At 45.1% G+C, this 13,258-nt stretch overlaps 1 protein-coding gene and 1 long non-coding RNA gene across 2 annotated transcripts in view; one reads left to right on the top strand and one right to left on the bottom strand.

The window, feature by feature from the left end:
• LOC128872274 (uncharacterized) overlaps positions 1 to 13,258 on the bottom strand; it is a 20,423-nt gene that overhangs the window by 3,754 nt on the left and 3,411 nt on the right. The gene's annotated exons all lie outside the window — the stretch shown is intronic.
• LOC128872273 (mucin-2-like) overlaps positions 4,214 to 13,258 on the top strand; it is a 26,634-nt gene continuing 17,589 nt past the window's right edge. The window contains exon 1 of the mRNA XM_054114782.1: positions 4,214 to 4,394. Coding sequence (XP_053970757.1) covers positions 4,368 to 4,394 — 27 coding nt within the window. The 5' untranslated portion in view covers positions 4,214 to 4,367. The remainder of the gene's footprint in view (positions 4,395 to 13,258) is intronic.

Below are 13,258 nucleotides of genomic sequence, written 5' to 3'. Positions count from 1 at the left end.
GTTGCACCCGACAATTGTAGTTTCTATCAATTAATTCGCATCTTCTCTGTTTATATTCTCCTCCGACTATCCCCTTCTGTAAACGAAGTGACAGAACTAGAGAGTCTCTCATAGAGACATCCTTGTCTGAGGCTGCGCTTCGGCTAGATTTTCAAAGTAAAGAAAAAATAATTTCTAAATAGGAGGTTGCGTCACGTTTTATCTCGAGAGGATCGATTACACGATCGATCCCTTTCGTCGGATGTGCGGGTTTCTCTCTGGTGATCGAGTCCTGGTCTTTCGCGTTGCGAAAGACGGCCGCTCGGGAGATGCACAATGAAGAGAATCCGAAAGAGGGCGAGGAGAATCCTCGAATTCAATGCCCGGATACACGGCATGTTGATGATTACACGGCCCCGAGAATCCTCCACTCCCACGTACTTGAGCCACGTTGAAAATAACCACGTGCGCCGAATAAGACGTTGGGAAGATAAAGTGCGATCCACCGCGTTGTTTCCTGCATTTTGTAATCTGTAACGCGTCACGCTGCACCAGCTCTTACGTCCGACGCGAGAAATTTTGAATAATTGGCCACCGTCGGGGCACCGATAACGCTGGATTTTGCATTCGCGATACGTTCGCAGCGTTTTCCTTCGGATTTCCGACTCGGACCTTCGATGGTTTCTATCAGAGCTGGCCAATGAAATGAGAGACTCCGGCTTCCATTCGAGTAGTTTCGTTTCACGGCATGGGTAATGAAAAAACCGATAACGACGCGCACAGCGCGTCGACCTGTCAATCCGTTTACCGACAACGAGCGCTGATACGCGATTTCCGTTGAATTCACTTTTCCCGATCGCGTCCTATCGGTTAATTGCCTTTCTTAAGAGAAATCTTCGTCTGTGGTCTCTTGCGAGTAAAACGAATCAACTGTGAAATAAAAAAAAAAGGCGTTCCTTTCGGTACCATTTATGTGTATTTATATTTGCAAAGTGCACATCGAACGAGACTGCTTCTTTTAATACTTTAGGTGTAATCGAGGGTGTACGCATCGTTGTTCGTACAAATGTATTAGAATATTAATCACGCCGGTGAAAAATTACGATTCTACTATATTTAGAGTTCACGCAAACACAACGCCTAAGTGCCAGCGTCGGCGCAGTGGGAGCGCACTAATAGCACGACCTATAAACGCTGGTCCACCAGTAAAACGGAAAAAGTTGTATAATTAGCGTAATAACAGTAACGATATCCCGTTGACTGTAATGGCACGGCTGAGTCGGATAATAACGCTGTACCGTTACGTAGACCCCTTTGTATTAATATCCATTAAGTTTGAGTCTGTCATTGCTCGCGACTTCAATAAAGGTGTCGTTGGACGGTTTTCCTTCCTGCACGTGGAATCGCGGTGCATACCGCCCGCGACTCCCGCGAGTCGACGAAGTGAGTGACCCCCGATTCCTATCGCGGGATTGCGTAACACCGAGCGCCTTGCACGCCGCGATCGCCTCTCACTTCGCTCGATCCTGTCGTTCGAAGTCGAGGCGTGTGCGAGCGTACTTCGTGCTCCGAATCTGCCCGAAATTCGACGACATTTGCGGATCCATCCGCGTGGAAAGAGGAAATCAAACGAACGTTACAACGGAAGGTCGAAGAGACGCTGAACCACAGAAGGTGGCGGGATTATAATTTTTTAGAATTGCTTTATTAGATTTGCTCGAAAAATAACGCGACATCGCGGTCTTACCTGATAGGAACTCTTCTCGAAACTACAATCAAGCTTTAGTGGCTTAGAATTTTACGAGGTCTCTTACTCTGAATTTTGCGTGATTTTCTCGAAGAAATGAATTAGAATTATTTCGTTGTGTTTTATTGTAAACACACAGGATTAGTGTGAGAGCCGGAAATGAGGGGTAGCTGAGACGATTCTGAACCATAATTTCCTTTGGAAAAATGTTATACGGTGCTTCGTTTTCGAATTATTAACCGTCGACCAATCACAGCGCCCGGGCAGCGCGCGCTCTGTCGCGACGGTTTAAACTGTCACAAATATTCCAGCGTGTCAATCTTTCACGATCGCGATGAAATATTCAACAGCAACCGTGCATCCTGATTCTCGCAAATTTCTATGTCTTCCGCGGTAGAGGAAATGTATCGAGAACAACACTGTGTTAATGGGAGAAATTCAACGGCTCCGTTGGATTCTTAATGACACGAGCAACCTTGAAACTTTTACATCAGAGAAAAGCGATATTAAGAGAACAGTCGTAATTCCACGCAGTTGAGCAGACACCAGCGAGAATTCAGCAATCGTCCGTCTATCGGGCTGTAAACGTAGAAACACTCTTCGAACTTCTAGAGCGGAAAGGAAAATCATTAAGAGTGCGTTCGAAACTGCGTGCTGGCGATGAAAACCACGCGGTGTCTTGTTAACTATTATTTACGCGAGAAAATATTCGCGAGGGTATTCTCGTAAGAATTTTTCTGTCTGCGATATTCATTCGGAATTCTTAGATCCTGGATTCGGTGGAGTTTATTCGATGAATTTAAATTAAATCGGCATAGTGGCACCTGCTGTTATCACCGCTAGAGGGACACTGCGCGTACTGCGCGTTTCTCGCAAGTGATTGGTTCCGCCAATTCACAAACAAGCCATTCCTGACCGAACTCGAAACATCGCGGAGTCCACTAGCAGACTGAAAACGAAACGCTCTTTCCTTAATCGAACTGCCACCGTGTACTCGAAAGGCTTCATAAAACGCTTAATTAAGGAACGATTTATCAATCCGCTATCGATTCTCTTAAAAATCAAATGCTGCTGTTTGTCGAGATTACAGAAACTCGTTTGATTCGATGTCATTAATTGCATTTTCTCCGACGCGATGTTTAATTAGCATAGGTTGACAGTAATCGGACACTTTCACCTCGACACTCAGAACTTTTCCCATTGCAGCGCGGAATCGAGAAAATTGACGGTTATCGCGACAGGATTCGTCTTCCTGATTCGTGCGGTGGAAATCGTGTCCCTTCTTTTACTCCATTTCCGCGGGGACGTTTGCTTCTGTTTGCTGGACGACGCTGGCCAACCCTATTGGCTCGCGCGGTTTGATCGATGCGTTCGCGTTACCCATGCTGGAACGCGCACCGAGTTTGGTAACTCGATGTAAACACAGTTTAGCAAAGGTGAACCGGTGCGACAGATCCACTTCTAAGACGGGATTCCCGAGGCTCTGTTGTCGCGATTCGACCTGAATCGACGATTCGCGATCGATGTTGACGAGGGTACGCATCGGTGATTTTCTTTTGACGTGGTTTGGACAATTTCTTAAGGGAAGGTGGAAATATTACGCTCTCGAGGGATATCGATTGGTGGTTTCTTTTTTGAGCTGGGACAATTGTTTTGGGGAGAGGAAATAATCAAAGGGTATTTATTTTAGAGAATGCAAGGAGGAATATTAATATCTCGAGGGATATTGATCATTGATCTCCTTGAGATGGAATAATTGATTTTTGAGGAGGAAACAATCCAAGGTATTCGTCTCAAAAAATGTGACGGGGAATATTAACTGTTGGAAATAGAGTATTTGGCCCGTTTAGTTTCGATCACTAAGGGTGGTCACTAGGGTGACTCACGAGCCGAACGATTGGTGTTTGTTTGAGTTTAACATTCGTCCGAGACATAGACCGCGTGCGCCGTCGTTGTTCCTCTACTGTATATTCTGTACTCTTTATATAATAAATACTAATTACAATATTAACCTCTGGAAGAACACCGAGGACAATCTACACCGGCCTCCACAGGAAAAGAAGAAGAAGAAGAAGGAAGAAATGCTCTCACCTATTCCCTGAATTCTTCCTACAAAAATGCGTTGGTTGCAGAGAGCTGGGACGCCTGCACGACGAGCAGTATCACGGTATCACCTGGATAAAGGATACCTGGAATCGTCTCGACTCGTACCGGTTCTCCGAGGGGGGGCCAATCGAAGGAGAGGCTTTCTCCTGGATCACGGTTCGTCGGTGCTCCTTTGCACCGTGCTCGACCGTCCTCTGGTGGGGAGATCTATATAGGCTGTCCATTCCGGGTGAGCCCCTTCAAACTGTCCGCGATCCTAAGCCTGTGCGTGCATTGCGAGTCTCCTTTGGATCTATCGTCGTATCTCGAACAGTGAGTCCTCGGCACGGGGGTGTTTCGCGACTGGAAACGATACGGGAAGAGTGAGCCAGTAGGAAGCAAGGGTGTTTTATTTTACCTCGGGGGGCACAGAGGACATGGCTGGTTGGTGGTGCGATGTGAAAGAGTGCTACCAAGACGAACAGTAGAGAGACGTGAATTTTGTCGATCCTCGAAGGGAAGAAGAAGGTCTGAAGAAGGATTCTAGTCGGGACCAATGGGACTAGGATCGCTCTGCGCCATGGTGAGTGAATCGATCCGTCGGGTCTGGGGTGGGTTCGAGGTCTTTCTGGTGCGGGGGTCTTCGGACCCTTCCACGTTATTATATGGAGTTTTCATCTTTTCGTAGGGTTAAGTTCCTTTCTTTTTTTAACTCGCAAAATGCGCGAACAGGAATCGCATTACACCGAACAGTCTTACTTTGGAAGCGTATCTTTTTTCATATTATTAGACTTGATTATAAATTCTTATAACTTTCTCAAAAATTTGGCACCGAAAGGATCTTTCGAAAGAGGCTTCAGAATTTTGTTTCTTGATATGCTCAATATATAAATATATATATTCAATATAAAGTATATATTTTATTACTAAAAACAAAACCGTGATGCGCCTTTTAAGAAACCCTTTACTTCGTACTCTTTTCACGTAACACCTGCTCGTATATTTTTTTTTAAATCTCTGTACATACGCCACATTTTCTTCTCGTGCAATTTCGATAAGAAAACGTCGAGGAACCATGAATTTTCAATAAGTTCTCCCTGGCATAAATCTATTCTACGTAACCACTAACAAAATTTGCTAAACTTACGACAGGGGTTAATTAGAAGTACGAGGCATTTTATAAATATTTTATATGCAAGCAAGTTGCAAATAATGAATACTTCGACGAAGTAATGCGATTGTAATCTGTAGCACAAAATGAATGGTACAAAAATGCTAACGGTTTAGAATGGTTTAGAATTATTAGGAGTTATTTTCCATAACTGCTTAGGAATTTCCTGGATATTGCCTTTCGATTCGCGGTTATGCGCTTTCTATTGCTGACTATTAGTAGATCGTGCGTTGACTCGCGCCTACGCGCGCGCGGAATAAAGCGACTAAACCTTGTGGAAAGTAGAATTCATTTTTAGTTCCAATCCGCCTACGTTGATAAGAGAAACACATGCTCTCGCGGAACCACACTATATAAAAGTTGTAGTACACACGTAGTACGACAAAACCCTAATGGATTTTTTCAGAATGGGTCCTGGTTTTCGATACATTTTCATTTAATGTTTGATACGCGTCTAGTAATTCAATTCTGTGAAACCGTAGTCGAAGAGTGATGGGTGGGCGAGCAGTTGAGTACAAGCTTGTCGCGACGCTGACCGGAGTTTCGAATCTTCGTAGTTGCAATGGATTCTTTTCCTCTTTTTCCATTGTTTACTAATTTTTAATCCTGGAATAACATTTCTGATACTTTATGTACTTTTTTTGTTGTATATATGTCGGATATTTTTTATATTCGTCGATAAAGATCAGAATGTATCGTGTTACAAATAAGAGAATAATATAAATTTCAGAATAACGCGCGCAAAAAGATATGCGACATATATACAAAAAGGAAATACACGTGTACTACAACTAAAGAGGAACCAAAGTCGAAGAAGAATTGGAACGGACGCGTAATTCTCCAAAATAAATCTGAAACGATCGATCTAGATTGCAAAGGCGATCTCGCGTTTTCCTTGGAGCGTGAAAAGCAAAGCAATGTCGGGGGGCCGTGGAATAGGCAAAATAATAGTCGGAGCCGCGCTATTTCGCCGCGAGGCAGGAAATGGGGGTCAGTGTGTAAACAGCTTCGCTCCTTATGTCGCAATTCGAGAGGTCGTCGACCGTCTTCCTCTTTCGATCACGTCGGTCGAGCTTCTTTCTCTTTTTTTTTTTTTTCATTCCCAAGGGAAAATTGGATAGCGCCCAAATCCCCGCCTCTGGGAAACCCATTCTTCCGTGACACGAGGATACATGTGTTCGGAACGAGGATACTCTTTCCTGCGGGAGAGGGTGATTACTATTTCTGGGTCATTGAAGCGTTGCCACTGACAGGATTACTCAAATTTTTCGTGTAAAGAGGAACCTCGATAGATGTATCAAAATTCGTATCTTTTTTTCGACGCTAAACCTACCACCACAAGTGACCGTTTTTACACTTTTATAAAGGCACAGTTCTTATACACATTTGCCTCGTGTATCATTAAATTCTGTATCGCGTGAAATATTCTCGCAGTCAATTGAGAAAAGCGTCATCACGCCACCACGTTATTCGCGCGCGTCACCGCTTCGAAGTTCTGTGGTGGCACCTCCTGTCTTCACCACTAGAGGGACACCTCGCGTTTCCGTGTTCCTCACAAGCGCTCGGTTCTGTCTAACGTCCATGTATAAGTTGCTCCCGACCGATCTCTAAACATCCCGGCGTCTAAGGCACGAGCCTGCTAGGCAGCATTACTGACTAGTTCAGTAGTTAAGCTAGCAGGTCCAGGACGAAACGCTTTCTTTCTTCTCTCCTATCTCTCATCCCTCGAAAATTCGATCTTTGAATAAGGTTGAACTACAGAAAGCCGAGCTTTTTTACATGAGCTCGAAAACAGGAGCCACGAAGACTTCACGAGACACACACAGAACTTAACCCGATCCTTTGTTCTAACAGACACCTGCGGCAGGATCGAACATACCCTGACGGAACGAAAAAACGAAACCACGGAATTCCTGCTTGCTCGTGACTTTTCGATTCGTTACCGTCTCTCACGTGGAAACGAAAACCAGGAAGAATTCTTTATTACTCGGTAATTGCCTCGTCGCCAGGATTGCTCGCCAGGTGTGACGCCTAGTTAAAGGACCGAAGTCTTGGCTCGTTGACTCGAGCAACGAGGATAGTGGTAATTTAGACCGTGCAGGAAATGGAGACGCCTAGAAAAGAACTCTGTACATTCGGCATAAAAATGTGTTTATACGTCGCCGTTTTCTCGTGTTCCTACATTCCTTGTTCGTATTCGAGTATGTTTTATAGTTTATACATCAAATATTTTCGAGCTCGGGAATCAGGCCTACTGGACGCAGTATATCGCGTTTTTTATTTCCTGGGCTATTGTTTGGATTGGGGTTATCCACGCAACTGGGACGCCGTTTGGCAATAGTTCCGGCAATAAAAATTCCGGAGCGCGTTCAGTAAATCGAGTGCAAACCTCGATTCTTGTACATGCCCTTTTAGTTTTTTGCTGCAGTTATCCAGGTTCCAAGATATTCTATAGTCCTTCGAATCGCGAAGTGGTGGTCCTTATGGAATTTTAGTCAACGAGCCAAGACTTTGCCTTTTCGAGCCGCGCGCTGATGCGTTTCTCGCATCCAAAATCGACGCCGCAATACTTGAGTCGCTTGAGTGAGCCCTATTATAAGATTGCTGGGAATAAAACAGCATCTGCTCCGAAGCTAGCGTTCTCGTTGTCATTTTATCCAATGATTTTATCCGATCCCTTATCCTTCCATCATTCTATCTGATCACTTATCCAATCCCAAGATATTTCACAATCCTTCACAATGAAGACTCTTCAGCTCATACATCATTAACCTTGCTACTTGCCCAAATTTCGAGCCTCTCGCCATTCTCCGCAGTTTTTTTCTCGAAGTTGCGCAATATAAAGAGCCGTCTAAAAAGTCGCGATTTGGTTGAGCAAGCAGAAATTGGCAGGTTTCGCGGTCGACGGAAAGACAGAAGGAAAGGAAAATCCTGGCCGGCCAGGATAGATTGAATCTATCGTTTCGCCGCGCATAGAGCCGACTTAATAGACAATGAAGATTTGCGGCCGCGATAAGGCGAACCGCAGGAATCCCTTTTCGGCATCCTCGTAGCTCCTTTGTTAAAAGTTCGCCCGACGAATTTGTCGTAATTACACCTCGTCCGCGCGCCGTTGCGTAACCGCGATTGCTATTACAATATCCATATTGTTCGCGTAGAAAGTAGCCAACGCAGTCTGACACGTAAATAGCGCGGCTTCAACGATCCAACGCGAAATTGGCCAGCTGCGAACGGGGTCGATTGGACTAGCCTAAGAGGCTCCACGAAATTCACCGAGCCGAGTTTGTTCGGCCGCCATTTACGTTACCCACTCTCGTTTGGTAACCATCCGCGTTCGGGGCTAATTTAACTTCCTTTCTCCTCGTTGGAATGCATCAAAACGTTTGTCAGTTTCTAGGAAACGTTCTGACACGTTTCGTTCGTACGCTCGCCGTTAGAAGAGGGCTCGCGTGACTCGCACGCTTTCAATATCAATACCGGGAGACTAACTGCACGCTTTTCTCTTCGTCGACGTTCTTCGGCTCGGCCGGAGTGGTTTCTTTTCGAGGTAGAATTCAAACGGTTCGTTTTGTGTTCAGGTAGTTTCTCGTGAGAACCAAGCTTCGCTCTTCATCGAGTTCTTCAGCTCGGGTGGTGTGGTTTCTTTTGAAGTTAGAATTCGAACGTTTCATTAATAATTCGTAATTTAAATTAGTACGAGTTTAAATTTAAAATTATTAGCGTTACTTAGAACGTGAAATAACAAAAAAAAAAAAAAGAAATCAAGTGAAAATAAAATGTCAGAGAATTCCGCGGGCACGTTGGGAGATCAGAGGCGGTCCGGAGGACATTTGAAAAGTTTGAAGACGAAAGTGAGGCTACGAGAAGAAAGTCGGGTCGCCGGACGCGTTAAGTGGAACGATACACGGTGTCCCGCGGAGGACACGGGAATCGGGTTCCATGGATGGAAAGGGGAGGGGGACACGTGAGAAAGGAAGTTCGATCGTTTGGATTGTATTTCTCCTGATAACTGTTCCCTGCGAAAGATACGGAGTCGAGGTAGAATGATAAATCGTCGATTACCGTGAAAGTTCTCCCGTGCTCGGGCGAAACATGCCGTCGCGTTATATAATTTTATTGCGATAAAACAAACAATGGATTAGTCTTCAACGGATGGTAGTTAAATGTAGTCTGATGCAACTTATTCATAATTGAAGATAGCGAAAGCCATCCGGGGACGGTGCAACTTTGTTGGGATGCTGCCTGGAATTAATTGCCTTTATTGTAGTTGATAAATGTATAGTATTTATCTACCGTAATATCGTGTAGATTGAGATAATTAAAGTATTCCAGTAGCAATCAAAGTTGCGAATTAAATTTTTCCTCTTAATGGATAAGTCTATTGTGGCTATGGTTTCCCTGTAGAGGGAGAGCGAGAGGTCCTACTGTGGAGATCGGTCGGGAATGGCTTATATATTTAAACGATAGACGGGTCGAGCATTTGCGAGAAACGCGGTACGCGTGGTGTCCCTCTAGCGATGAAGACATGAGACGCCATCATCGATGGACGATAATTAAACGCAGTCTGACGCAAGTCAGTTAACTTTGTCGCGATGCTGTTCGAAAGTAATCGCACTATAATAGCAGACGAATAAACAGATGAATAAATATTTATCTACCGTGCAGATAACGAAAGTCTTCCAGTAGCGATCGGAGTCTCTCCAGGGTTTCGAATCATTCCGTGGGTCGTTCCTTCGACATGTTTACGCGTCCCGGCGTGCAAAACGAGCCGACGGTTTCTCGTTTCGTCCGGTTTCTCGCTTTCCAATTGAAAAACGAGACCCTCCCGCAAAGTTCCTCGAAGTTCCACGACGGAATCGCGTAACACAAAGTCCGCCGAAGTCTTTGCGCTACAAAGTGTAAGCGTCTCAAGGTTCCGCTACAAACTAAAGTGTCATCGAGACATCGAAACCTTTGAAAATCGAGGAGTCCTCCCGCGAGCGGTGTCGCTATTCCCCTGGTGCCTTTGAGAAACTCTGGCTGGAGTTTCTTATCCTCGTTTTCGCGGCTAGGAGGAATTCTTTTTAATTTCGCGGAATACTTTCTCCTTTTAAAGAGGATTATATCAAACATTTGGTGGCGATTTGTGCTTGAATAAAAAAGTAGGGCGATTCTTTACAAAAAAAAAAAAAAATCGAAAACGTGGAATAAAGTGTTTGCGAAGCTTCGTTCGATAGATAATCGGGTTAGAAGATGTCAGGGTGCCACTTGCAGCGGAGTGGCGCTCGAGGCGAGTAGAAACGGCGAACAACGGACAAACTAGCGAGCCGCGATCACTCGCAACTCGTGAATTCTCAAAATTAATTTCCTCTGGAGTCCGCGCGATAACCTTTCGCATTTCACTCGGAATGTTTCGCGACGGAGTCGTTAATATTTAATTTTCTTCGGTTTCGAACGGTGCGAAAGCTCGCGATGAGTCGCAACTTAGCCATCGACTACAACGCTACCAATTTCGATTTGGTTTCCGCGCGGGCTATCGGCAGGGCTGCGGCGACAGGCCGTCGTGGCTCTTAATTCAGCCGATTAACGTCCACCGCGCCTCTCGAAACAAGAAACGAAAGTTCGCGAGAGACTGGAGAACAGCCTCAGAGGTAGAAGTAGAGCGTGAAGCATCGAAGGACGTCAATGTGGCATTTTCGCGTGTCGTTTCCTCGATCGTGTTACGCCAGGGGCTCTCGTTCGAGTCGGCCACGTGTCGTTTCGCGTTCGACCGACCGAACGATCGTGTCCCCTGTTCGACGAAACCAGTCTTACTGTACAGTATAGTCACGTAGCGTGTCTCGATTATACGAAATCGAATCGGGGGAAGATTCTTATGTAGCATTTTTATAACAGGATGACCTTTCGTGCAGAATTTCCGTGAATTCCAAGACACGATTCCGGAGGTATTGTATTTACGGTGAAAAAATGACCTTGAAATTTCGAGAGATTTAACCTTGAATAAAAAAAACCGTACGTATTTATCTTGGAAAGGAGCCTCTTGAGAAATATTCTTGGTAATATTAGCGATAACGAGGATATCGTAAAATGTCCTCTATATGTGTTTCGTAAATAATTATATTTGTAACCTAGCAGAGTTGGTCAGTTTGTGAATTATTGGAGTCGAGCTATTAGTAAACTATTTACCAACGTTTTGGTATTTGTCTATCGTTCGAAGTCGAAGGAAAACCGCGGTGTTCGCGGGCTGAGAAGCTCCCTCTTCGCGGGACTCGGTCCCGAGCCACTCCAGAGGATTTCGTTGCGTCGTTAGGGAGGCATTCCGCCTGCGGAAACGGTGGGCTGCCGCCATTCTGGCCATTCTGTCTCGGCCACTTCCTCTTCCAGAGCTCTGCCCATTCAGACGTGAACAGAGGTTTGGCTCTCGGCGGTATTCGGGCACACAGAGACACGCTCGCGCTTTTTGTCGAACGAGCAGCTACGAAAGGTTACTCGAAGAGCTGAATAGACGCGCTCTGTACGCGAACCCGGCACCGAAATCCAGCCACTTTGACCCAGGCTGGCCACGGGCGATCGCGACCTGCTCGATCCCGCCTTGCCTTCGTTATCCATAAAAATGATGAAATTATTTACAGCATCGATATTTCAAAATATATATTATAATTTTTATCTTGGCTTTAAGGAACTTGGATCGTCAATAAATTAAAAAAAAAAAAAAAATTACTCTTAAAATTAAAATTTAAGCGATTCGGAACAGTTCCGCGCAATCTAATTTGAAGCACCGGAAGTGGTAAAAACGAAACTTTTTGGATGAAAAAGTGATTCTTTTTCATTTTTTTGATAATCCAAGCCTCTTTAGAAGCGAAGGAACTGCTATTGAAATTTTTATACGCTTCTCTATTTACGAGAATGTTACCGAACGGTTGCCAAGGCTTCGGTGACGAGGAACACGTTCCGATGGGAATTTTGTCCCACTGGTTACGTTTCCTCGTTCGATGCTTTCTTCTCGCACCTGTTATTCCGGGAACGTCGGCTGTTACGCGTCGGAGACGAATTGTTCCCCGCGTAATTGTATCTCATTACCGTTCCATTGGACGAGCACGTGGCTTGTAAATATTGGAAGAAACAATTAAATTACGTAAAGTATAGGAACCGACGCACAGCGTTGCGTAACCGCGCATCCAACCGTAATTGACGATTGTCCCCGCGTACGATCGGTTCCGAAAGAAAGGAAAACCGGCCCGATTTCCAAAGCGACGCGAAAATATTCTCTCGATCTCGCCGGTCCCGGTCTCGCCGGCTCGCGGTTTCCATTTTCCGTCGAGACGAATCCGACGACCTAGAAAAAAGAAAATACGGCGATAGCCGCGGTCCGACCTTAGACGCGAGAATTCCATGCAATTATGCACAGCTGAATGGATTCACGATCCCGCCGTCCTCGCTAACGAGAAACGGGGAGCGAGAGCCCGCGACGGGGTTCGAACTTGTAATTTTCAGCGCGAAATTGAACTTTCGCGAAAAAGCGTAATTACGACGCGTGCTTTCACGGTTTCTGGAAAGTCCGGCGCGGCTGGAGAGCGTCTCAAGGTCGCGAGTACTCGCGCAGCGTCAATGAATATCGCATGAATGTTTGCTTGACTTAACGGGATGGTTCATGGTTCGAGTGAAAGAGTTTTATTTACGAGGATGCCAACACGTGCAAATTGACTGCGACACCTAATGTACGAGAATGCCATTTATGGAACTTGTTCGTTCTTCGTGTTCGGTTAATTTTTCTTTTACGTTACTTCGAGTCTGCGTTTGCTTATATACCACTCTTCGTAATAATTTGTAATTGTCTGGCATAATTGTCTGCGAATGTCATTTATGGAACTTATTCGTTCTTCGTATTCGGTTAATTTTTCTTTTACGTTGCTTTGTATCTGCGTTTGGTTAATATACCACTCTTCGTAATATTTTATAATTGTCTGGCATAATTGTCGGAGAAATGGCCAATTTCGGACTCGATACAAAATTCTTAGATGTATATATTGACGTTGTCAAAGACTCCAGTTTGGTAGAATATCGTTTATAGGACCGAATTCATGCGCAGGCTCGGATATAGGCACTTGTAGCTGAGAATAGTAGCCCATAGCATTCTATAGCTGAGACCTAGTACCCTCTAGCACCCTGTAGCTGAGACCTAGCACCCTCTAACACTCTTCAGCGGATACCTAGTACCACCTAGTTCCCTGTAGCTGAGACCTAGTACCCTCTAGCCCCCTGTAGCTGAGACCTAGTACCCTTTACCACTCTATATC

This window comes from Hylaeus volcanicus, chromosome 2 (assembly GCF_026283585.1).
Source record: "Hylaeus volcanicus isolate JK05 chromosome 2, UHH_iyHylVolc1.0_haploid, whole genome shotgun sequence".
Classification (NCBI taxonomy): domain Eukaryota; kingdom Metazoa; phylum Arthropoda; class Insecta; order Hymenoptera; family Colletidae; genus Hylaeus; species Hylaeus volcanicus.
Note: the sequence above shows the minus strand (reverse complement) of the source record. Positions and strands in the feature narration are given on the sequence as shown.